This window comes from Cebus imitator, unplaced genomic scaffold, assembly GCF_001604975.1.
Source record: "Cebus imitator isolate Cc_AM_T3 unplaced genomic scaffold, Cebus_imitator-1.0 Scaffold541, whole genome shotgun sequence".
Taxonomy (NCBI): Eukaryota; Metazoa; Chordata; class Mammalia; order Primates; family Cebidae; genus Cebus; species Cebus imitator.
In genome coordinates, this window is record NW_016107856.1 from 1,361,920 (window position 1) to 1,388,803 (window position 26,884).

A 26,884-nucleotide genomic window follows, 5' to 3' on the forward strand; every position below is an offset into this window, starting at 1 on the left:
ACACCAAAGATCAATTTCTTTGCCAAATGTAGCTGTGCTACTGTGTTTCTTATTAGCTGGCCCTTTCCATCTCAGAGGGGGCCACAAAACCAGAACAAAAGTCGTCCTGTCACTTAAACTCATTGTGTTTGAGAGCTGTCCGTCACCTTGCAGCCAATTTCTCAAGATAAAAATATCCTTTACCTGTTCCTCGCCTATCTTAATTATTCATTATCAAATATAATATCCTCTTTTTAAAATTGGATTTCTTTTTATTCTTTGTAGTGACTGGAGGGGGAGTTGAGCTATAAAGAGGTGAAATTACTCTTTCTCTACTTTTTTGAAAAATAACTTTAAACATTTTAGGAAAGAGATAATGGCTGATATCTTGGGAATGGATAAAACACATTCAGGTTTTAAACACCAGTCCTCATTTTTGAAAAGTAATCTAAATGTAATTGGTTGCAACTGAATATCTTCCTGATCAGGAAAGGGGGAAAGGGTTGGGAAAATTAAAAGAAACTCAACTCATTTTTGCCTGGAGAAAAATAGTTTTCTTTTTGGCACAATTATTCCAAGCTAATAAATTGTTAAAATGACATATTATTATGGAACTTAGTCATAGAAGATCCTTTGATTTGGGCTCAGAATCTGATGATTGCCTCAAAACAAGATGGCCATTAGACATTTTCCAAAGGAATATGCTATAAATACTGTTTTTTTCTTTTTAATTTTCTTCTGAACAATCAGGAAAGAGAGTAACTTTCCTGATGAGTATTCTGAGAGTTTCCTGAGAGTAACTTTCCTGTAGTCACTCAGTAGCCTGATTTCCTGAAAGCTGTTAGGTTCTTAGGAAAAGAGAAATAGGTCAAATGGGGTGGATCTGTGGTCTCCCAATTGAAATAACTTGTCACAGCGTTGAGCTGGTAGTCTAAGGGTGTTAATGTACAAATGACAAAATGACACAGGCCATCAGTTCTGAGGTTTCTTGGTATTATGACTATTCTTTATAATAGCCATTATAATAAAAAAAATATTAAAAGTAAATTGAAGGGGAACATTAAATGGCAGCTAGTCGGGGACCTGCCCAGTGGAAATACGCTCCTTGCCTGGGATTATTCTGCCTCTAGGTATGGGGTAGTGCTTATAAGCCTGGTATTATAGTTACTTGAACACTTTTCTTGCCCCACAGAGGACAGTAGCCTCCTTAATGATTTCCTTGCTTCCTTCCTGAATTATAGTCTCAACTCCGCAGCCAGAACTATCTTTTAGTATTGTCAGATCAAGTCCTTAAAATTGGTTGAAACCTGTAATAGATGCTAAAGAGGATAAAAAGCTGAACCTTTATAGCGCCTGCCTGCAAGGAACTTACAATATGGTTGAGAAGATGAGAAAGAACCATGTTCCAAGTTAAGAGTGTTATGTAATATTAGGAAATGTATTTTATATATAGCATTATTATAAAATCAGTCTCCTGAGTGCTAATTGCCATAGCAGTATAGAAATTCTTTCAGGCTATGGTAGTCAGGGGAGGTTGTTGTAAAGTGATATTTGAAGTAAAACTTATGGGGATGTTTTGGATAGATTAAGGGACTGAGCAAGGGATTTGGAAGTAGTAATTGCGTTTACGTGCAGACATGAGAAAATCCAGTTTATCTTCAGGATAGACAGTGAATAAACCACAGTGCAACTGAAATATTGTAGCATAGTATTTTATATAGGTCAGTGATTTTTGAATTTTTCTTTTTAAAGCTATGAACCTTTTGTCAAAATATTAAATGGAACTCCAACTTATTAAACATGAGAACTGTAGCTTCTGTGAGTGAAGCAGGATGGGCAGAGGTTGGTCAGCATATCTGCCTGCATGGCCTCTGAGCCCTAGAGTGGCCTTTGAGGCTCTTCCATTGAACCCAGGACTCTGAGGAATACAGCTTAGAAACTGTATGTATGTAACTGTAGGCATGTTTCAAGAGCAGCTTGGTGGGAGAAGGGAAGCTGGTTGCTTTGTGTCAGTTGGTAGAACATGTTGAATATCAATTTTGATCTTCTGGTTTAGGCAATGGGGTGTTATAGAAAGTTTTTCATCAGAACCTATTATATAGTGTTTCAGGAAGACTGAAATGGTGGGGGAGGGGGTGTGTAGTTTTTGTTCTTCTTTCCTCCACCCACCCCCTAACATAATCCTTAGAATACTACCCAGGAGTCCAGTGATGGTAGAGAGTGTTTACTTTTTTTCATATTGAAGAGCAAGGCGATGTGGTGGAAATAACTTATGGGAAGAAAGATATGAGGGCCATGTGGTGAGCACCAGCCAAGGCTAAATAGGATAATAGATATAAACGTGTTCTGATATTTGTGAAAAGCCACCATGCAAAATGCTCAATACATGAGTTATAATTAATATCCCAGCAGTAATATTATGAAAGAGTAGGCAGCCTTTGAATGGAAGAAACCAGTTCAGCTTTTCGTGTGTGCCGGTTCTCAGAGCATGAACTTAGCTCTCAGATGTCATTGTGACCAGCCAGCTCTCTGTTTTCCCCTCAGACCAATGACTTTCTTGTATCCTATGACAACTCTATCTTAGTCAGCTTGGGCTTCTATAAAACAATACCATAGATTGGGTGGATTAAACAACAGATATTTGTTTCTCACGGTTCTGGAGGTTGGAAGTCTGAGATCAGGGTGCCAGCATGGCTGGATTGGTTAAGACTATGTTTCTAGCTTGTGGATGGCCACCCTCCCACTGTGTACTTACTGGGCCTTCCTTTGGTCTTGTTTTTTGTTTGTTTGTTTTTTGGGATAGGGTCTCACTCTGTCACCCAGGCTGGTGTGCAGTGGCACCATCATGGCTCAATTTAACCTTGAACTCCTGGGCTCAAGCAATTCTCTCTCACCATGGCCTCATGAGTAGGGACTGCCAGCTAATTTTTTTTTTGTAGAGATAGGGTCTCACTATGTTGCCCTGGCTGACCTCTAACTCCTGCCCTCAGGGAATCTTTCATTTCAAACCTCCCAAAGTGTGGGGATTACAGGCATGAGCCATCCCCCCTGGCACTTACTGTTTTTATAAGACACTAATCCCATCATGAGGGGGCCCACCCTCATGACATCATCTAAACCCAGTTTCCTCCTGAAGTTCCCACCCCCTTGAAGCTGGGACATCAATATGAATTTTAGAGGGACACAAACATTTAGCCCATCACAACCTTTCTCACTTTCCACTGTTCTCGTGTGTGGAGGGCAGGATGGGAATCCTGCTGCATGCATTCTGGGAGAATGGATGGCTGAAGCTGGGGATGCTGCCAAACATAGATTTCCTTTGTCCATGGAGGTCCTGGGCTGAAGCACAGACATCTGAGGCTCCAAGAAGGAAAAACTCAGCTAGAGAGGCAGCAACATGAAAAGACGGAGCAATACAGATGATGGAGGAAGAACTGAATGCACCAGATGTTCCCCTTCTTGAACTGGTGATCACCAGAGGATTTCATCAGCTGCCACCCTGCGGGCCTTTCCTCTACTGGCTGCTCAGGCGTGTGCTCGTTATTTATCTTGTCCTTTTGTCTGAGTTCCATGTATGTGAGACTTTGCTTGGTGCTGATTCAGTGAGAAGTCAGAGGTGTTCAGACACCAACAAAGTGGTTGGTTCAGTGTTACTGTAGGCAAAAGAACTGAGACTAGGGCAAGATTTTTTGCTCTGAGAAAACTGGGCTGAAAAATTATTTCTGCCTGTTGGAATGTTAGAGATCTATATCTTGAGCCCCAGGGCCTACAGAGACATGTCTGGGCCTCTCTACAGCTCTCTAAGACAACAGCATATCCCCTAACAATGGAATAATGACCTCCCATAGGGTTGACTCACCAGACTGAGTTGACCATGGCTTGGTACCATAGCAATTGGATGATCTTCATAGGAGTCCATTGCCCTAGCTTAGCGATCCTACCAGTGCCTGGACTGCCTATATATAGACTGGATGGGACCCCGTGTCTGGGAAGACTTCCTTTATCTTCTTAAGCCAATATGAGTTTCTCCTGGCTTGCACTGTGGGACAACTCTGGAAGCCCCTGTTCTTGACCTGGGAACAGTTAGTTCAGAATTGTCACTGTGCTTTGTGCTGCACTGGAGAACGTGCCCCTCACATTCAGTCTGTACTAACCTTGGAGGTCTGGGGGCCTCCTGAGGAGGAGAGGGAGTTTTGGAGGCATCCACTATCCTGACACTTCATCCAGCCCAAAGGACTTTAATTTTCATTTCATTTTTAAAACTAACAGTAAAATTAATTTTGGGGTTATAGTTTTAAAAATTTATGTCTCTGTATAGATTCATGTAACCTTCACCCCAATCAAGATAGAGATACTTCTAAGTTTTGTGTGTATCAGTAGATCATTTCTTTTTATTTGTTAAAAATTTGTTTTATGTTTCAATTAATTAATTCCCCTTTAATTTTCTGTAACAATACTGTATCACAAATGGATGGCCTATTTTCCTTTTTATTTTTGAGTAGTATTCTGTTATATGGTTGTACCACAATTTGCTTATCCATTCACCTTGTGGAGGGATATTTGAGTCTTTTCTAATTTTGGTGATTATAATAGAGCTGTTAAACATTCATGTACAGGTCTTGGTGGGAACATAACTTTCCCTTTCTCTAGGGTAAACACCTAGCTGAGGTATTGCTGGGTCTCATGGTAAGCGTATGTTTAACATTCTAAGAGACTGCCAAATTAGTTTCCCAAGTGGCTGTGCTACTTTCCATTCCTTCAGCAACACGTGAGAAGTCTGGTGGCTCTGCATCCTCCCCGGTGCTTGGCATCTGTTGTGCTGGACCCGGTTGACTTCTGTAGGGATGGCACCAGGTTCAAGAGGCCAGAAAAGAGACCCAGAACCAGTGAACAAAACATGAGGTTTATTTGGGGGAACTTACATATGGAGATTGTCTGGTGGCTGCAGGCTGGAGAGGAGAATGATAACCACCTGTAAAAAAACATGCAGTTTATATAGCACCCTCACTTGGCACCCTTCCCTCAGCAACCTACATGTGGCAACCCTAATTTCTTGTTATTTCTGTCAGGTGCATCTACTATACAGTGTCTAGTTGTTTTCTTTTTTTAATTTTATCTATTCTAATATGTATATAGTGGGATCTTATTTTGTGGTTTTAATTTGCATTTCCCTAACAGCTAATGATATTGAACATCTTTTCATGAGAGGCCATTATTCCAGACTTGAGAGAATAGCCTATTGTCTTGGGGAGCTGTCATCAGGTGTGTTTCAATAGGCATTGGGGCTCAAGATTCAGACTTTAAAAATCCCAGTGGGCAGAAATAATTTATTAGTCATTTCCTAGGCATGAGCCTCACTTGTGTCAGTTCCTCCTGTTAGACAAAAACACTGAACCAACTAACAAAATTTGTTGGGTTTCTTTACATGTGTTTATTTGCTTTCCATATATCCCCTTTAATCAAGTGTCCATTTGAATGGTTTCCCAATTTTTTACCTTGTATGTTGTCTACAGCTGTTGAGATTTGAGAGTTCTTTATATGAATGTATTCTGGATACAAATCTTTTGTCAGGTGTCCTATTTGCAAGCATTTTCTCCCAGTCTGTTACTTGTCTTTTTATTCACTTAAAACTGGCTTCCACAGAGCAGGTTGAATTATATGAAGCTCAGTTTATCAGTTTTTTTTTTCTTTTATGGATTACACTTTTGATATCATACCTAGAAATTCTGTATAAACCCAGGTCACAAAGTTTTTTTTTTTTTCTCACTCTGTCACCCAGGCTGGAGTGGAGTGGCACGATCTCAGCTCTGCAAACTCTACTTCCTGGGTTCAAGAGATTCTCCTGCCTCAGCCTCCCAAGTAGCTGGGACTACATTCATGTACCACCACCCTGGCTAATTTTTGTATTTTTAGTAGAGATGGAGTTTCACCATGATAGCCAGGCTGGTCTCAAACTCCTGACCTCAGATGATCTACCCAACATTTTCTTCTAAAAGTTTTATAGTTTTACCCTTAAACCTGTGATGCACTTTGAATTACTTTTGGCATAAGGTATAAGGTTTATTTTCATGTTCATTTTGGGGTTTTGCCTGATCTGGTCACATCTTACTCTCAGTAGTTCATTCTCTTTCCCTGTCGAGTTTGACTTTAGATTTCCATCAGAGTTGGAGGGGGAAACCTGCCTCACATCACAGATTGTTTTTTCATGGGAAAATAATCCCAGGATTAGGATTTTGCAGTTTGTAGCAGGGGTTTCTTCCCCTATTTCCATCCTCATTTCTGAATAGTCACCTTGCTCTGCTTTGGCTCCATGTTCAAATCTCATCTGTCTTCAGGGGCACTCCCACGCATTTCAGTTTCTATCCAGTCGTCTCCTTTCTGCACTCTGGATGTCACAGTGGTTGTGCATGGTAATTCCACATGTTATCCTAGAGAGGAGACAGAAAATTCAGAAGGAACTCAGATGAGGTAAGGCCAGGGGTGGGCAAACCATGGCTCATGGATCAAATCTGGCCCACCCCACTGACCACCTTTATCAATAAAGCTTTGTTGGAACATAACGGCACTCGTTTATCTGTGTATTGTCTATGGCTGCTTTTGTGCTGGAGAAATAGAGTTGCATAGTTGCAACAGAGACCACATAACCCTCAAAACATAAAATACTTACCACCCTCAGAGTCAAAGCTGGTACTGGAAATGAGTTGGGTTAGTGCACTTTGCTGTGGTAAGAAAACAATCCTGCAGAAAACAAAGGATGCCAGTGCTCTTCCTACATAAACCATCCTGGCATCTCTTCACCCAAGTTCATTTGTTGTCATAGAAATTTGGAGGAAGTAATATCTGGTGCAGCCTTGGAGTTACTTATGGTGATGGGCTGAAAGGGAAGATGAGATAGAGTAGAGATCTTGTAGTGCATCAGTCAGTCCCAGTGAGGAATGGAGAGACACAGGGAATCAGGAGTGATGTGATGACCAGCACTGACTTCTTCATTTCTATGCTCTGCTAAACCTCACTCTACTCTAGTGGACCTCAGCCTTAGCTGCACATGAGAATCACCTGGTTGGCAAACAAACAAACAAACAAACAAACAAACAAACAAACAAAAAACCTAGTGCCCAGGCTGCATTTCAGACCTATTACATAAAAACTTCTGGGGGTGGGATCCAGATACCAGTATTTTTTAATTTCCCAGTTGGTTCTAGTGTATAGCCCAGGCTGGGACCCGTAGTTCCACTCCACAATCCCATAACCCCAAGGAAATATTGCCACCTACTGACAGTAGGTAATTATTATGCTTTGGGAGAAGTTAATAACTCTTCAGATTCCCCTCCATTCTGGGTACTTGTGTTCTGGTTACTGTATTTATATCATTTGTGTATGAGAGTTGTATATTACAGTTTGATTTGGGGCCATATTAAGGTGGTTGTTCCTGAGAAATACCTTGTGTCTCAATTTTTATATAACTCAGTGTATTGAAGACATATACTATTGGTAGGAATCATTGAATGTTAGCATTGAAAGAAACCTTAGAGATTGTTAGTTCACACAGCTGACATATCCAAATACCTTTTGGACCTACTTATTGTAGTTCTAGATCCTCGCTTCTCAAAGTGTGATCTGTAGACCAGTAGTGTCAGCATCATCTTAGACCATGCTAGAAATGAAGAACCCTTATCTCTCCCCACACCTGCAGAATGGCCTGTAATTTAACAAGGTCTCTGAGTGATTCATGTGGACCTTCAAGTTTGAGAAGCACTGGTTTAGAGAATCATATAAGTAGGATCTTCTGGTTGTAACTTCCAGTTTTATTGTAAGAAACTACTTGCTTTTCAAACTGCCAGTATTCTGTTAGAGGCTGAATGATTGCTTGACAGAGATAACACTGTGACTTCCAAGAGCCCATCCAATTCTGATTTTATGATTTTCCTCCTCCTTCTCAAATAGTTTCTTCAGCATCTCTCAAGAATTACCTTCTTCATCATACCTTTCATTATACCATGAATATTCATCGAGGCCATCAGTTGTGCCTACTGTAGTTTTTCTCCTTCCAGTCACCTTATGTCTGGAACTTGTATGTCCCTAATGGATGAATGCAAGCACAGGTTTTCTAAATTTACTCTTATCTCTTGTTCATCATGCTAGAAAGTCTAAGCTCAACCTAAGCTTAGTGGGCGGAGATTCAATGGGTAGAAGACTTGGGAGAGAGTAGGAAAAGCAGTCCCCTGTGAATGCCTGTGGGACCCCTACATCCTGTCTAACTTCTATTACCTGATTCTCCAGTGCAAGATAGACTTTTTCAATGTATAATAACATCCTTGTGTTCACCTGTGCTGGCGTTGGTGAAAACATTGCTACCTTTTCCAGGCAAGGGATTTAGGGACCATTTCCTTATTCTGCTTCTCAGTCTATATAGTGATTTCATCTAGACATTTTCTTTATTCTTATAATGCAGTGCTTAATATATGTCTCTAGTCTTTCCTAGATTTCTCATATCCAGTGTCTCTCTTTTCTGAATCCTCAGTGCTGTTGCCAAGATTATATTCAGGATTTGCACCTCTATTTTTCACTCTTTTTAAAAGCCTTAAGTACCCTTCTACTGTCTATGTAAAACTATAGTAACTTCTTTTCCATTTTAGAACCTTCCCCATCTGTCTTCATCCTCCTCCCTTCCATCCCTTCTCCCTTCTATTCCCTTCCCTTGCTTCTGGGATTGACCTGGCCTCACCAAATCCCTTCATTTCTGTTGCTGTACCTTTCCCCCGCCTTCCTCAAGTGTGCCTGCCCATCTAACTTTTCCTACAAGAGCTCTGAAGGTTTGTATCACATTGAGTCATGTTTAGAGCTGGGATGGTTATACTCTAACCCAATACCCAGGCTTCACAGAAGGGAAGAATTATACCCTTCTGTAGGGTAGGTGGCTTACTCAAGGTCATGTAGTTAAGAATGTGAATATTTGCTGTGAAATAGCATTACTATTCAGTGTAGCTTCTTTGACTTCATAATGCTTCATGCAGATTGTTTCACCTGACTTCACGAGGTGAATGTGGGATGTGTGTGGCAGGTAGTGAGAGGTGCTGGGAGGTTTATTAAACATGATTGATTGCGTTCTTTTCAAGAGAGGTAACTCAAGCCTTAGAAAGACAAAAGGATTGATCGTTTGTCTCATAATCATTTTTTTAAATTTTACTTTAAGTTCTGGGGTACATGTACAGATCTTGCAAGATTGTCACATAGGTATACACATGCCATGGTGGTTTGCTGCCTTCATCTCCCCAGCACCTACATTAGGTATTTCTCCTAATGTTATCCCTCCCCAATCTCCCCACCCCCTGCTATCCCTCCCTTAGCCCCCCACCTCCCAACAGACCCCAGTGTGTGATGTTCCCCTCCCTGTGTCCATGTGTTCTCATTGTTCAACACCCACTTGTGAGTGAGAACGTGTTCGGCATAACCATTTTTAGCCTGAGGCAGAAAACCATAAATCCTTGATTCACGATTCTTCTAAATACTGGGAAACTTTTACTCCTTCTACATATGTGTGTGCGTCTATAGATATGAATCATACTGTGGGAACAGTGTTGTCCCCACACCCCTCCTCTGCAAGACTATTTATTGCTTTATAATAGATGTGTATATTTTGGGGTGCATGTGATAATTTGACACATTCATATAGATTGTAAAGATCAAATCAGGGTGACTGGGACATTCATCACCTTAAATAAGTACCTTTTCTTTCTACTAGGAATGCTCTTTTAATGTCTGTAGTCTTCCTACTTACATGATATATTAATCATTTAGAGGAGAGTCTGGATTAGATATTAGTGGAGAGTGGTAAAATTGACCAGAGTTGGGTTTATACTGTTGTATTTTTACCTTGCCATCCACCTTTTCCTCTGTTTATACTTAAAGAGAAGACGATTCTAATACTTGTTTTTATCATGCTGTGAGTGATATAGAGGAGAAAGCAGCCGAAAGCAGCGGATGATTATTAGTAGTGGTACTCATCTTGCTTCATAAATCACCCCTTCGGGCCCCTTAATCATTTAGGTTGTTGTTCAGCTCCCCGTGACCTGTCAACATGCTCCCGGTCAGAGAAAAGTGATGGCTGTATTTCCGGGCCTGTCTCATCTCCTCTCTACAGGGAGCAGCCACCACTTGGAGCTCCCCTGAGTACACAGCCCGAAATTGCCTTCCATGCAAAGGCCTGTTTAACTTGCCCTCTGCCATCATGCTGGTCTCCTGACACTGTGGAAATGCCGCCTCTTCACAGAACATCTGTGTGTGCATGAACCTCTCTTCCACCTTCGCAACGGTTCAAACAGCAATGAGCTTGAATATTTCCTGCCCCAAAGCCTTCCTTAAGTTCAGAAAGTCTCTTTACTATGTTTTTCTGATCTCACTGGTATTTTGTGCCCTTCCCAGGTTATTGACATGTGTCCCTGGGTGTGGAATGTTCCTGATTCTGTGAAGTTAATTTCCAATAAGTTCTTCTTCCTCTTTTTGCTTTCCGTTACAAGATGGGGTTTGTGTGCTCATGAGGGAGCTCATTAACCATGTATTGAATGAATGGAGGGATGAATGAATAATTTTATTTCCTGGAGCCATGATTCTGAGCTACTAAAAAAGACACAAGTGTTGGGGCAACGTAACAAGCACAGAGCTGAGAGTCGGGAGATGCAGGTTCCAGATACAGGTTTTCTGCTAATGAACCTGGGAAGTCGCTTATCCCTGGGCACTGGTTTCTTCATCTATAAAATGAAAAGCTTGGTCAACACTGGTGGTCTCAAACATTTCGGAAACAAGGATTCCTCTGAATTTTTTAATGAACTATTTCAGGCTGGTTGTAGTGGCTTAAAACGCCTGTAACCCTAACACTTTGGGAGGCCAACGTGGGAGGATTGCTTGAGCTCAGGATTTCGAGATCAGTCTGGGCAACATAGCAAAACCCTGTCTCTATTTAAATAACTAAATAATAATAAAGAAATATTTCAGATATAAAAAATGTATGAAACGTAAGGTATATGAGTACCTAATGCCTACCACTCTGAATTCCTCCCAAAGTAATACTTTTTATTTTAGCAGCTTTTGATTTAGAAAACGGATGACAATAACTAGCAATAGCACTTTCATAAGAATCTATCTTGTTACAATAATAGCTATACTTGAAAAATAATATAGCTATTGATTAAGACACACATATATGATTAAGACACATTGGTTAGTCTATGGCAATTCTTAATGCAAATAAAAATGTATAATAACCCTTGCTTTTGTGGCCTAGAGCAGTGTTTCTGAATTGCATGATCCACATTACCGTGTGCATTTTTTAAAATACCAACTTTTGGCTTTACTCCTGATCTGCTGAATAAACATTTCTGAAGCCTGGGTCTGGGATTCTGCCTTTTTATGAGGTATTCCAAATGGGATTTAGAACTTGAGATTTAGATCTCCTTGGTCTACAAAGTTGGATGATACTTCATTTCTATGTAATGACAATGAGTATTTCTTTAAAAAGTAGCCTCTCTGGTTCCTTTTGAGTATTTTGCGGATTGCAGAGATTTTATTTATATCCAATTTTCGATAATATGTCTATTGCGAAAAATAACGTATGCTGGGATTGAGGTAGGTAAATGGGCAATAAATGTCTCTACTCAGTGTTTCCAAGACTCCTCATAGTTATTCTGCAGTTTGGATTCATTTCAAACTTCTGTGTTGGTCATGCTGGCATTTCTGAGATTATGTGAAACAATACAAGTCACATCAGTGTCAGAGACTGCCATGGTTCTCAGGCACTCTGCCCCCCAGATTCTGGTTTCATAGGCATAAGAGCCAGAACTTAAGGAAGCTGAGTAGCCCAGAGAATAGAAGTTCATCACACAACCATCCCCCAAAATTCATTACTCCTAACTGTACTGTCAAACGATTATGGATGGCTTTGACCAAAGTGACAGCTGTACAGGATTTCACTTTTTTTTTTTTTTTTTTTTGAGATGGAGTTTTGCTCTTGTTTCCCAGGCTGGAGTGCAATGGCATGATCTCAGCTCACTGCAAACCTCTGCTTCCAGGGTTCAAGCAATTCTCCTGCCTCAGCCTCCCAAGTAGCTGGGATTACAAGCATGCGCCACCACGCCCAGCTAATTTTGTAATTTTAGTAGAGATGCGATTTCTCTATGTTGGCCAGGCTGGTCTTGAACTCCTGACCTCAGGTGATCTGCCTGCCTCGGCCTCCCAAAGTGCTGGGATTGCAGGCGTGAGCCACCACACCCAGACCAGCATAGATAAGGTACTCAGTACTGTGCTGTGGACCATGGACCATGTAAGGAAGATAAGTTCTTCTTAAATTCTTTGCACTATGGAATGGGATCCGGATTTTAATAACTTGGTAATTAACTCCTGGAAAGCTTACTTTATATACAGTGCCTTTTCTTGGGTTCTGTCAATAAACACTGTCAACTATATTCATTACTTTATTTGACATTTATTTATCACTCTCCTATGTCCTGGTCTTTTTTCTTGGGTAGAAATGTGTGTCAGTCATATTTCTTGCTCTTATGAAAGGCATGGTCTGTGGGGTAAATAAATAAGCAACCAATCAACAGTGAGTGATAATAGAGGCTTGCATATTGCTGTAGTAACCAACCCTGTGGGAGGATACGGGAAGCGGGAGTTGGCTTTATGTGTAGAAGTGTGAGCATATTTCAAGAATAAACAGGAGTTCATGAGGCAGATGGTGTGGGAAGGGCATTTTAGACATAGGGAATAGCAAATGCAATTACATGGAAGTGTGGAAATGTATGGCATGTTTAACTTGCATGTGGGGGAGTTCCAGAAATATCCTTTTGTGAGCAGAATTTAAGTAGACTTGCCGAGAGAACAAATGTGTTTGTTACATGGTGTTTTCAGATTTTCCATTTTTGTATTGTGGTAAAATATACATGACACAAAATTTGCCTTTTAACCCTTTTTTAAGTGTACAGTTCTGTGGCATGAAGTACATTTACATTGCTGTACAACCATCACCACCATCCATCTCCAAAACTTTCTCATCTTGCAAAAATGAAACTGTACCTATTAAACAACTTTCCATTTCTCCTTCTTAGCCAGCCACCATACTACTATTTGTCTCTATGAGTTTGACAACCCTAGGGACCTCATATAAGTGGAATCCTAGAATATCTTCCATTCTCCCATTTGTTACCAAGGTTCATCCATGTTGTAGCATATGTCAGAATGTCCTATTTTTTTTAAGGCTGAATAATATTCTGTTGTATGTAGACACTACATTTTGGGAATCCATCCATCCATTGATAGACATTTAGGTTGCTTCTGCCTTTTGGTTATTGTGAGTAATACTGCTGTGAACATGGGTATACACAGATTTTATATCTTACTGCCTAAATTTTTAGACTCTCAATACATGCAAAAGGACTTTCTGAAAACTCTTTATGAGATAGTACCTTTGGTTGAGGTGCTTATGGTTTTGTTGTGAAGATCTGTTCACCCTCATGAAACCAAGACTGTAGTCAATATGATTAGAATGTCCAGCAGCACTATCAGAGTTCACTTTTAAATTTCCTTTCAAATCATTTGCAAGAAGCAGAGCTGCAAAGCTTCTTCTAGAAAGGTAGTGAACACAGTCAACAACTTACAGAGCCTGGTATACTGTTTGTTTGCCTTTGCAAACTGAATCCTCTTCCCTTGGTGAAGTTGCCTCTGAGTACCTTGACTCATAAGCAGGTCTTGGCTCACATCTGTAAGCATTGCAGAGACAGTGAGAAGGACTTGGCAAAGTGAATTTCATGGTTAAGAATGAGGGAGACCTGCTTCCTATGAAGCAGATGACAGAGTGTATTACCATCCAAATTATTTCTGGCCAAGGTGACTGAAGAACCAAGGATCCTGTTTTTTTCTCTTCCCTCTCCTCTCCTCCCCTCCCCTCCCCTCCCTTCTCCTCTCCTTGTGTGTGTGTGTGTGTGTGTGTTGTGTGTATGTGTGTGCACGCGCGCATGTGTTAAAAATCAAACATCCAGGGATTCTTTAGTGAGCTACACATTTTTGTGAAAACAGACTGTGAAATGTGTGAAGAGCATCTGAGAGCCCCAGCCCTTCCCCTGGACTCTAAGTAATTCTATTCCTTCTATTTCTCCAGTACAGCCTCAAGCTCAGGGCTGGCTGGCCCCTTCATGAGATGCCCACTCTGCTATTGCAGACCTCAGCTTCCTCTTCTTGGATACTCAGTGACCAAGATGGAGATACACAGGGTTAGGAGGCAGTTTGGGAAGTTGGGAAAAAGGAAGCACTGGGGTGTCAGGAGATGATTACAAATAAGACTGCTTATCTGTCAGCAGCTCTCCAACTTCTCATCAATGTTCTTACTCATATCTTCCATTGAGTGTTCACTCCTGGCTCCTGTTGGATCCTCCTCCCAGCTTCCCCTTCCTGGACCTCACCGATAGGCACAGCACATTAAGTTCCAAGGCCACTATTCCGAAACAAGGTCCAAGGCTCTGTTTGTGAACCCCAAACACTTTTCCCTCGGACTTTCCAGTCTGCAGGTGGTGTTCCAGGACTTGCATTGTTTTGTTCCCTGAAAGGTCAAGTCCTGTAGGGCTTCATTTGTCCTGGCTGGTGGGGCTCTGGCTGGCCAAGCAAATGCATCAGCTCAGCCTGGCCATATTCAGGGAGGGCCAGGCCCGTTGGCACACACTGCAGGGCTGGCATGGGCTTTGTGGGAGGCTGGCCTGAGCCACAGACGGTGGCACCGGCAGTACTGTTTGTTCTTCAGCCCCTGGCAAAGCCTGAACAGATTGGATTCCTGTCCTGCGGAACACAGATGCTTCCTCCAAAGCCCACCTGCCCAGGCAGTGCTCCACCTTGGAGCAGCACAGTTTGGGAAAAAGGAGGACTTGTCCCTGAGAGCCCCTGCTCTTCTCCATTGTTATGTTACTCCATTATCTCCCCTCGGTCCAAATTCATTTTCTCCCCACTCAGTGAACACAATAACATGTTGTCCAAGTGAAGCGTAATTGCCATGTAAACAAATGGCTTAATGATAATAAATATTTAAGCATTTTCAGATACTTGATTTCCCTTTATTTTCATAGTTTCCAACAAAATTGCAAGTTAATTTTAATTTTTCTGTTGGCAAGGATATGGGACATCTGACCAACAGGCAGGTGGGGAAGATGCAGAGTGTGTCCAACCTAAGGGCCCTTTTTGTAAATAGCACTCAGGCAATTCTGGCAACCGTGATGGGACCTAGAGGCCTATTTCCTGCCTCTCTTGTCCATCTTCATTTTGAAGCACTCTAGAGCATTCCACCAGCTGTTGTAAGGAGCACCTGTGTTGTCACCATCATTGAGGTTTTGGGAGATATCATTTGGTCATGCTTTTTTCCATGCAGTCACTGTGCACACAGACCCTGTAAGAGCCACTGGGAAGTATGTGCATGGTGATTAAATTAAAGGCCTGTTTCCAGTTCTAAAGAGAAAGTTTAGTTGCACTTTTGAGATCTTCAGATGAAGGTATTAAAATGCATGGCCAAGCCTGCCAAAACACTAACTGTAGAAATAGGTAAGGTTTCAGATACACAAGCAAGGAGCTGGCTGGGTGCTTCTTGCTATGCTTGGGTGAGAAATCATGATTAATAAAGGCCACAGAGAGAGTGAAACCAACAGGGAGGTGGACCAAACCAGAAAGAGAGTTATGGTCAACTGCAGCATTGTCCCAGAAATACAAGGCATTGCAGGTTATGGCATAGAGGGCAGCATATTCTCTAAAACTAGGACTGGGGAGAATGATGTAGTATTTTGCAGAGGTAGGTATTTGATATTTCTGCTTTGATATGATTGTTAGAAAACAGAAGTATATGGAACAGATGAAAGTGATATACTGTAAGAGACAAAAGACAATGAAACAGTTGAGATCCAGCCTCAAAGTTTTTGTCCTCTTCTGGATGTTTCTGGGACTGTCTTATGCCTTTAGCTTCCACCTGGGTACATCAGACACACTCTTCTGTACTCCTTTAGCTGGCAGGAGCAGCCTTTTAGACTTGTTCAGAAGGGAGGTGCAGCTGGCAGGTTGTGTTTATTAAAGCCCAAGTGAGTGGAGGTAAATGCAGGTGTGGTCAGGAAATGTAGCTGGTTCACCTCTCCCAGTAGGCACAAGGCCAAAGTCAGTCAACTTGCAGATTGTCATGCCGGTTCTCCCACCCAGAGGTTATTTGAGTTCATCCAGCGCTGCGGCCAAGCAGAATGCTGCAATCAGGGTGACACACTGCAAACGGGAGCCGTGTCCCCAAGTGCATGCCAATCAAACCAACTTTAACCTTCACTGGTTTGTGGCTGCTGACCTAGAGAGGAATTTGTTAAATGGCTGAGGTCCTGTCCTACCTAAGCCAGACTCCAGTGCAAAAAGACTCTTCTCCCCATCCTGTCAGATGCACCTCTCCTTCTCTGTCTCCATCTTTCTCTCTGCCTCCCCTTGTCCCTTTACTCTTTACTGTTAATTGGCCTGGGGTTCCCAGGCTGAAGCAGAGTTCCCTTTTGTCCCTGTGTGTTTGCTGCTCTAGTTTGCTCTTCTTCTAAGGCCTCTTGGTAAAAGAAGAGCTGCTGACAGGGTAGAGTGGAGGTGGGGAAGTGACCACCAGGCTGGGGAGTGATGTAGGTTGCTGTCACCGGGATGCTCAAATCAGCTGTGACCAGAGCCTGCCCTGACAATGTGAAGAAGGATCTTTTACCTCAGTTAGCGAGGCCATATTCTTGTAGAGACAAGGATGTTTCTTGTAGAAACAAACAGCTAAGAAGTATCAACAATAACTCTGTACAGTGGAATAGAAGATCCCTGAGATTTTAGTGAAAAGGATAGACATAAGACAGCAGGAAGCTCTGAGTTGAGTTTGTAACATCAGAATATTAAAAGACACATCCAAGAGAAAGTTCTAGATTTCTAATGAGATTTCCACAGCAGGCTATGTTTTTATCTCATTAGGATGGATTAGGTTCGTGCCTATCAACACTAACTGTAGAAATAATTAGGTTTCAGATGCACTGTCAAGGTGCTAGGTACCTTCTTACAGGCTTGAGTGGCAGCATGGTAGGAGAAGATCTTGAGTGAGAAAGGTCCCAGAGAAGAGATGTGGGTTGGCTTTGAGTCTTGTGTTCCTTGTTGTTTATTCTGTAGCCCAGATGATTGATTAGAGAGCTTGCAAGTTAAGTTCGCTAGGTAGTGTTAGTAAGATGGGAACCAGATGAAAATGGTTTTAATAAACTGGAGAAGTGCTCAAAATGAAGTTCACTGAGGAGGCTGTAGAATTATACCACCAGATATAAATAACTGCACAAGTGTAAGGGATGGCTATGAATGAGCAAATGTACCAGAAAGGACTGAGGTTGAGGATGAGGCCAATATCCATCAGCAGTGCAGGGCTGTGGTTAGAGCATCCCTGCCTAGGACTACAAATAAGAGTTGAAAATACAGGACTTGTCACTATGTACCCTGTGAATGTGTATGATTATCTGTCAATTAAAAATATAATTAAATAAAATTTAGCAAATATAGGGTTTGTGAGGCCATATCTTTTCTAGATATGCCAAAATCTTTAGGCTAACAGGGCTGTGGGTAGACTTGTAGACTGACTCACAGTTAAAGGAAATTTGGAATTAAACTTGTGGAGAATAATTTAGAATTCATAATTATCTTTCAGTGTATAAAAAACCTTGGTGTGAAGATTGTTGCCAGCTGTTAGTCTTCACTGAGGATGGAATGGCATTTCAGCAGCCTTTGATGAGAAACTAGGAATACTTGCCTGACTGTGGAAGTCATTAAATGATAGAATGAGTTATTGAGGGAAGGTTCTGACTTTGTTTATGGGGTATTCCAAGTAGGCTATGTTTTCATCTCATGAGGGTAGATGAGGTCCATTCCCATGGCCCTGCCTAATGGCTGAGAAGTGGTACTGACTATTTGGAGTCCCATTTCTAACCCAGAGATTGCCTGAGCCCTGCCTGCAGGCATCCACCTGCTTCTATATTCCCTGAAGTATTCCTTACCCCCAGGAGCTGCTTTCCATACCTGTCTGGGAACCTCTTTTCCAGGCATGGGCTAGCCGGGTCTGTGTAGATACACTGGTCTAATCAGATTGCACTTTCTTTTTGTTTTCTTCTTTCTTGCAGTATGAGTTTAAAGCCAAGAACATCAAGAAGAAGAAAGTGAGCATTATGGTTTCAGTGGATGGAGTGAAAGTGATTCTGAAGAAGAAGAAAAAGGTAAGTGGCTCTGAACCAGAAAGTGAGGTAAAGAGGAAAGGAGGGGAGGTAGGCATAGGGTACCTATTTTATTCTGGGTCCCCCTCCAGATAGAATCCCTCCCTTATCTGGCAAGCTCTTCTGCTTTGGGCAGCAACAGTGCTGAGGGGCTGCAGCAGAGCACAGGGTGAGGTGGGAGCAAAGGCTAGTCACCAGTTGGCTCCGTCAGTCCTGGTACCCCAGGTGTTGGGAGTTACTTCCTGTCATCCATGCCTTTAAACCCCCTCCCCATTTTCATACCTTTACCTTTGAGTCTCAATGGTAGGAAATACTTTCAATTTTAGTGAGAATAACAGGCTTCGGTGGGATTGGGCAGTGAGAGGAGGCTCCCTCAGCAGCTGTCCCCTTCGATTTCAAGAGCAACCTTCATTCCCACTCCATGTACCATGCAGCCCCCCTTGTGTGTCCTTGCATCCTCCTGTTGCAGCCCGTATTTACATAGTCCCTCAAGACCCAGCTACTGCTATTGCTCTGTGTGCAAGAATGGTGGGGTGTGGCCAGGGTGGGAGGACAGACAGGGGGATTGATCCGTTCAGTGCGCATTCCTCTGAGTTGGGGAGAGACAAGGAAGTGAGCATATGTTGTTTAAACACTTGTCTGTTTTGTGTTAATTGAATGTGGTTGTGGCAGAGTAACATTAACCCCTTGGAAAGGTTAGATTCGTATAGTGGGAGGATGTGTGTCTTCAAAAAGAAAAAGAAAAGAGTTTTGCTGATTGAGGATATGTGAGGAGTCCTTTTTGTCCTTGTTTCTCAATTCTGCTGATGCTTTTATTTTTTATTTATGATGCCCTTGTTTTACATGTATTGATGGTATCACCATATCACAGTCCTATATAGACCTCTTGAGCTTCTTTTGGTCCCAAATCTCAGTTGCTCTTAATTCAAATGGGACTTAAAGCAGACCTTGAATCTTGGGGCTAGAGGGAGAGACTGTGGAGGTCATGGAAGCAGAGACAAATGCATCATAGTAGGCAACATAAATTTGAAGAACCACATAATTGAGAGGGATCTTAAAGGGGACTTGTCATATCAATCCAAGGGCTAAAGTCTTCTTTATAACATCCTTACAAGGGGGATTGTCTAGTGTATAATTGGACACCTGTAGTGATGGGAAATTTACTACTTCCTGAGGCAGCCCCTTTTCTCTCTGGGTGGTTACAAAGGTCTCTCATATATTAATCCAAAACTTATTCTTTCATGCTCCCTCAATACTTTCATTGGTAGTTTTAGAAAGTGTTTTATGGCTATGATCTTGGAAGTATGTAGAAAAAAGATATACTGTTTATAAAGAACCAACTTCTTCAAAATTCATAAGTGTAGGGGATTAAATATCTTTGCCTTTATAAACCTTTACTATGTGCATGGGTGCCATCTTGTTCTTCCTCTGGGGCCCTGTGTTTTGCCTCTTCCCCTGTCACACAGTGGATAGTCACGGGACAGTCTTTAGGGTATTGTTCTCTAGGAGCTCCTGAGCAGGGTAGTTGCTGAAGCAAGCTGAGGCCTGTCAAGCCCCTGGACCCCAGTTAAAGAAGTCGTGGATGACAACAATGTGAAATTGAGCAAGAGATATTCTCAGAAGGAAAAAATGGACTAATTTTGACACTTGTGTAAGATTACTTTCCTTAGCCCTTCCTGTGAGGGGACTGGTAGCTCAGGGCCCTCATGGAACAGCCTATAAAATGATTGCTGTTTGTGAGCACTTTCCAGGCTGCACGATGCTTTCACACCCATCAGCACCCAGCCCTTCAGCAGTCTGTGCGGACCTTTCTCTTGGTCAGCATTATGGCACCCAGTCGCCTGGGAGAAGCAGCCACACAGATGGTTTTCTCACTGAGCGGCCCACCAGGGGCCGAGCTGTCAGTCTTTCAGGTCAGAAGTTCAGACTCATCCGTTTCGAACCTGTAAGCCTTAGGAGGCTAACTCACACTGACAAAGCTCAAAAGAGGCTGATGTATGAACTAAACCAAGAGTTTCTTAATTCGCTCTGAGACATACAACAATCTCCTGGACCAGATACTCATGTTATCCTGACAAGCATGTTTTCTTTCCACTAGAGGCAAGTGATAGGAGAAGGCAAATTATTAGAGGGTTGCTGGATGAGCATAGAAATGGAGCAGTCAGCTCATTGTATGACAGGCTTCAGGCTCCACAATAAACGGGCCCACTGAATCTTTCTAGTGGCCCTACTGGGCAGATGCTCTTCCTGGAGTCTGTCCGACAGACTGCCAGGGTTTGCTTCTGTGTCTCTCCGACTTCTATAGTTCCATAGCTGACACTCTCAGAATCTTTCCACCACCCCACTACACATCCACTTCTGACTGACATATCTTTGTTTACTTTCTTCTTCTTCTTTTTTTTTTTTTTTGAGACAGAGTTTCGCTCTTTTGCCCAGGCTGTAGTGAAGTGGAGCGATCTCGCTTCACTGCAACCTCCACCCCCAGTTCAAGTGATTCTCCTGCCTTAGCCTCCTAAGTAGCTGTGATTACTGGTGCCTGCCCCCATGCCCAGCTGATTTTTGTATTTTTATTAGAGATGGGGTCCCACCATGGTGGCCAGGTGGTCTCGAACTCCTGACCTCAGGTGATCCACTCACCTCAGCCTCCCAAAGTGCTAGGATTATAGGAGTGAGCAACTGAGCCCAGCCTGTTACTTTCAATTAGGTTAAATTTAAAGGCCTACTGTCGTAGGGGCTGCTCTGTCTCTTTCAGGTATCTTCGTACACCTCTAATATTGTCCATCATGGGGCAACTTCATAGTTTTGCCCTTAGGGCACAGACCTACTTCCCACCTCACTGTCTCTCCCATGTATCTTTACCATATGTGGTGGCTTCCCCACTGTGCATGTGAGAAAACTGAGGGTGGATCACATAACACATAAAGGCAGTGGTGTGCTGAGGTATCACCTGGAGAGAGGTCGTCCCTGCTCCACTAAGCACATTAAAGCCAGGCTGGAGTAGCATCTCCCTGAGGGAGTGCCTGGGACCTCTCAACTCACTTTGAAACTACATCCTGGGTAATCTCCAGTGTGGCTTCACCCACTTACTGGCCCAGAAAAAAGATGGTCTAACAGGTCTTTAGACCTGATTCTTCTGAAGCCAGGCTTGGAAAAGGGGAGCCTCCCATCTTGTTTCCTGCACCCACGCTTAGTGTCCATTTCAGGGCCATGGCTGTGATTTGAATAATGACTTTAATCATGGGGTTCATTTTACACTATCTCTGACAGATAAATGCACATTAACAGCAATCAGCCTTTTTGTTTTCTTGTTCTCATGTGATAGTTCTCTGGTATCTGAGTGCTACCCCCACACTCACACACATGCACACTTTCTCTCTCTCTCTCTCTCTCTCTCTGCTTGCAGAATTGAGAGAGGTGAGAGTAGTAGACATGACATTGTGTAAATGCACAATTTTTTCCAAGGAAATGGAATACTTGGCAAATTTCACCAATCACCATAATGATTAGGTTAAGAACTAGAGCTCTTGCCAGGTAGCTGTAGGTGTAGAGACAGCTATAGCTTGTAATCAGCCCTAAGGGAGTGGTACCATGTACAGCCTGTACATGGGTACCTGTGCCAGGCTAGTGGGCAAAAATGTTAAATAGCCCTCTCCTTCAATAATTAGCTTGTTGATTTTCACTGGGTCAGTGTGATGGGTTGGGAGGAACCCCCAGCCCAGATGAGAAGACCCGGGTTTCAGTCTTGGCCCTACCCTTCCTGGCCTGTGATTTTAAGCATGTTATTTTGTCTCTCTCAGCTTCAACTTGTGGGAGTTCAATTAGGTGATCACTTTAACTTTTCTAGCTCAAATACTCTGTGCCAGCTCTGGAACCATGCTTTTTGGTGTTTGTGTATATATATGAGTCACCTGTATGTATTTAGGTCTTTGAGAGCCTACTGGACTCAAAACAAAACAAAACAGTCCTTGGAGTCTCAGTGGATCACTGTGTTGTTGTTTCCCAACCCTCTAGGGCAGAAGGAGACCCTTTGAGGGTCAACGTCTCTGAGGCAGCCACCCAGCCTCCTCTCTCTCCCAGACTGTCTGTAACTGGTGAATGGTGATGTGTTTCCTGGCTGAGAACTGTGTTTATAGGGAGTCCCTGCCCTCCAGGGAACTTTTTAAGGGCAGGAGCCATCTTTGTAAGCCCAGCACTTGCTTGGACACCTGACACATGTAGTATGTTTTCAGTAATTGTGGCTGTTCACTAGCTGCATGATTGAACATTATTTGTGTGTGATAATGTCATTAAATTAGGAGAAAATAACTACTTAACAATTGGATCAAATGAAGTCTAGTTTGTTACTTGTATTATATTGTTCTCCCTCTTTTTCTTCCTGTCAATCTGCCCGTTTAAAAGGATGAGATTCTTTACCAAACATAGGAAGGCTTGCATAGAAATTGCTAATTCCGTAGTATTAATTGTAGTTGTTCAGGTGCATTATACTAGTGTAGGCAGTGACCAAATATAATCAACTCTCATTGAGATGTAAAAAACATCTTTTCGGTTAGAATAACAAGTATCTAAAAGTGCTGTCATCTTGAACTGATGCCAACAGATAATGATTTTCAAATTCCTTATGAATCTTAGGGTGAATTTGTGATGTGAACCCAGTTACTAAGATAATTAGCTGTACTTTGATGTCTCTCAATCAGTACATTTTCTTCAACTCTCATCTAGGCTCAGGTAATTATCTTTTCCATGTATATATAATGATTAGTTATTATAATACTGGAATCACACTATAGCACCATTTGCTAGGGAGTGGAATCCTGAATAAGAAAGATTAGTCTTGAACCTCATCCAAGGGATTTTTCTAATAAAGAACCCAAAGGGTTTCCATTTTATATGGTTTCTCTGATGAACCAGTAACTTCGTTGGGATTCCCTAAGGCAACATTCTGAAAAGGCTTCATCCATTAACAAATATTCATTGTGTGTCTACCATGTTCAAGGAGCTGCATAGGTTATATAAACATATTATATATGAACCCTTCCCAGCAAAATTATTCTTTGTCACTAATGCACACATAGGTTTGTTGCAGGTCTTATAAGATTGCATTGTAGTTATTTATCTCTTTCCCCCATAAGCTGTTGGCTTTAGCAGGCAGGGACCATATCTTACCTCAAATCTTGTTTCATCTGTTTGGAAAAGTAGAAGACCAGAGGGAGCAAACTGATGCAAGTAATTACACACTAAGGTGATAATGAGAACAGCTAATAGTAATAGTTAACTCTGATGTTGAGCACCTACCATTGCCTAGGCCTTGTTTGATGCACTGTACACTTAACAAATTTTCACAACTGTCCTGTTAGGTAGATACCATTCTTACATTGTTCAAAAGCAGATTGAGCAACTTGCCTGAATCTCAGATCCCATCAGTGGTGAAGTCAAGGTTCAAACCTTGTCTTACTTAAATCCCAAGCAACTTCTTTCCACTGCTGTGTTGCTGTGTGTTTGTACTGATCTCTTTGGACCCCTTTAGATAAAAACTACTCCATAGGAAATAACTAATTAATTAAGCCAGGGTCTTTAACTCCTAACCTGTACTCTGTCATGGGTGCATTACATCACAGGGAAACGATGTTCCTGCCCAAACAGTAGTGCTAGTTACTATGGAAACACAGAACTCAGATCGAATTGAGTAAGAAAATGAGGCACTCAGAATTATAGAACCAGAATTTAGCAGACTTAAAAAATGATTTTTTCTGATCCTCTAATTGATTAGATGTAGCAACAGAGGATAAGAGAAGTCCAGTGACTGTCCCTAGGACACTCAGGTAGTTACAGACAGCCAGGGTGTGAATCTAAGCCCGAAACTTCATCCAGTATTCCTTCCACCATGTTGTGTTTCTTGGCCTTCTTTATTTTCTGCCACTTTAAAAACAAGCCTATGAGGAATTGCATACATCATCGGAGGATTTATTACTGCTTCAATTTTGAAATGCACGTTCCTATACTCATAGGTTATACCTGAAGGAGAGAGATACCTTTATTTTCAGTATAATCCCATTCTATCTAGAAGCCTGGAGAGCTTGTCAAACTGAGTTTATATGGCCTTTGCAAGTTATTTTTTTTTCTTTTTTAAGTCACCACTGCTATTAGGTGTGTGAATAATGCTGCATGAGTAATGGTGAAGCTTGCAGGCTTTGTGATATGCCTACTGATAATTTCCAGTAGGGACAGGAAATGAATGCCAATACAAATTTCTCCTCTACTTTAGCATTTCTGGGGAAGGGCTTCAAAGATGCCATATCCATTTCCACATGTCAAAAGGAGAAAAGACCACTGTGATAATTATTCCTGACTCTGTTTTCTCTTCTTGGCACCATTCCAGGAAGACCTACCCCTAAATCTGTTCCCATATAACATTCCTTGCCAGGAGCTTTTAGAATGACAAAGTGGCTATGAATTTCCATGGAGGACTTGACATCTGCACTCAACAGATAAAGGAAAGAGAAGGTCCTATATCAAAGATGCATTTGCCTCATTCAGTGGTCTTACAAAAGCATACAGAGCAAGCCCTTTATCCCCTTCCTCTGTGGAAAGCAAATAACTTCCTGGCACTGGAGAGTGAAAGACTGATTTCATCATTTGGAGTTGCAGACCATGGGACTACAGGTAGAAGAGTTGGATTTTATTTATCACTGGACTAGGTGGCCTTGGAGGGAAATAAGTCAACATCTCTGAGCCTCAGTGTTCCTTTTTAATGTGGAGATCAGTAATCTAAAAGTGTTATGTAGAAGTTCTTTCCCTAAATGGAGGAAAGGGCTGGGCACAGTGACTCACGTCTCTAATCCTAGCGCTTTGGGAGGCTGAGATGGGCAGAGCACAAGGTCAGGAGTTTGAGACCAGTCTGACCAATTTGGTGAAACCCCATCTCTACTAAATATACAAAAATTAGCCTGGTCTAGTGGCATACACCTGTAATCTCAGCTACTCAGGAGGCTGAGGCTGGAGAATTGCTTGAATCCAGGAGACAGAGGCTGCAGTGAGCTGAGATTGTGCCACTGCACTTCAGCCTGGGCGACAGAGTAAGACTGCATCTCAAAAAAAAATGGAGGACTTTGGGAGGCCGAGGTGGGTGGATCACTAGGTCAAGAGATCAAGACCATCCTGGCCAACATGGTGAAACCCTGTCTTACTAAAAATACAAAAAAATTAGCTGGGTGTGGCGGCATGCACCTGTAGTCCCAGCTACTTGGGAGGCTGAGGCAGGAGAATTGCTTGAACCCGGGAGGCAGAAATTGTGGTGAGCTGAGGTCATGCCACTGCACTCCAGCCTGGTGCCTGGTGCCAGAGTGAGACTCTGTCTCAAAAAAAAAAAAAAAAAAAAAGGAGGAAAGGACTTTTTTCCCCATATCAACTGTGAGAATGAAAAATGTGAAGCAGATACAGATGACTTTCCTGTATCTTTGCTTTCTCACCTCCTCACTTTCTGTGTTAGTCTGGGTCCTCTGAGAAACAGATGCCAAGACAGTGTTAAATGCCTGTGGGAGAAATGGGGGAAATATCTGAGAAAGGCTGGAAGTGCTGTCAGGCTGCAGGGAGGCCTGCCCCTGAGTGCAAGAGAGAGGGGAGGAAGGAAGGAAGGAAGGTCAGCAAAAGGGTCCTGACTGCAGTGCCATTTGAGGAAGGCTTGGCAAGGCTTCAGGGAGTCCTAAAGTCTAAGTTGTCTGTCGAGACCCCACATCTCCTAGGGACATACCTGCCTTAGTAACCCTCCATGCTCGGTCAGTGGCTGGAGCAGCCTGTGGAAAGCATGACTCCTGGACCAACACGATGATGGATTTCAAAGTGCAGCAGTGGGGGCCCTTGGGTGGACCTCCCTGTGACTGGTGGTCTGTGGTGTACACTCTATGACCACACTTTCCTTCCTCCAGAAAATGTTTACTAACCAATATATGAAGTGGAACCTTCCTTAAAGTTGAGCTATTCCTTCTGTCTCACTGACTTTTAAGAATACCCTGGAATAAGGAATTTATGAACAAAGAGAAGAGGGGAAGAGAGGAGGTGGCACAGAGAGACAAGTTAATAAACTCTTGTTTAGAGGCCTCCTAAAAGGCTCAGCAGTGCCATGGGTGTCCTTGGCAGGCATGGAGGAGACAGGAGTAAGAGAAAAGAGTTACACATATCCACATACAGAGTTGGGGCATGGCAGAATGCCAGGCAGTTGCCCCTAGGGCTAATCTGCTCCACCAGGCACTCCCTCCCCACTCACAATTTTTTCTCCATTTGCTTTATTTCTGGAGTGAGTGAAGAGGCAGATCTCTGTCTCCTTGAGCACTGAGCATATTGGCCTCGCCACCGCTGCTGCTGCTGCTGTTAGTGCTCGTGCTCTAGTGGGGACCCTGCCTGAGCCTGGACTCGCAGTGGAAGGAGGCTGAAGACAAGCCCCGCTGGTACCCAGTCCTGCTGGTTCCCTGGGCTGTTTGCTGTAAATAAGGCTGTGAAAGGCCTTCTTACCCCAGAAGGCACTCAGAGAGGTGCTGACACCTTTAGAGGTGTGTGTCCCCTCCCTTCCACCTCTCTTTCCCATCCTCCTTCCTTCCACTCCCATCTGTACTGAAAATGTCCTCACTTCCCGGCATATCATGGAGACC

The 26,884-nt window shown here is 42.6% G+C and overlaps 1 protein-coding gene across 4 annotated transcripts in view; it reads left to right on the forward strand.

Annotated features, from left to right (window-relative positions):
* Positions 1-26,884, forward strand: part of CUNH1orf226 (chromosome unknown C1orf226 homolog) — a 311,510-nt gene that overhangs the window by 192,655 nt on the left and 91,971 nt on the right. For all 4 annotated transcript variants that reach the window (XM_017515038.2, XM_017515039.2, XM_037733653.1 and 1 more), the window contains one exon: positions 18,153-18,245. In XM_017515038.2, the coding sequence (XP_017370527.1) occupies positions 18,153-18,245 (93 nt within the window). The remainder of the gene's footprint in view (positions 1-18,152; positions 18,246-26,884) is intronic.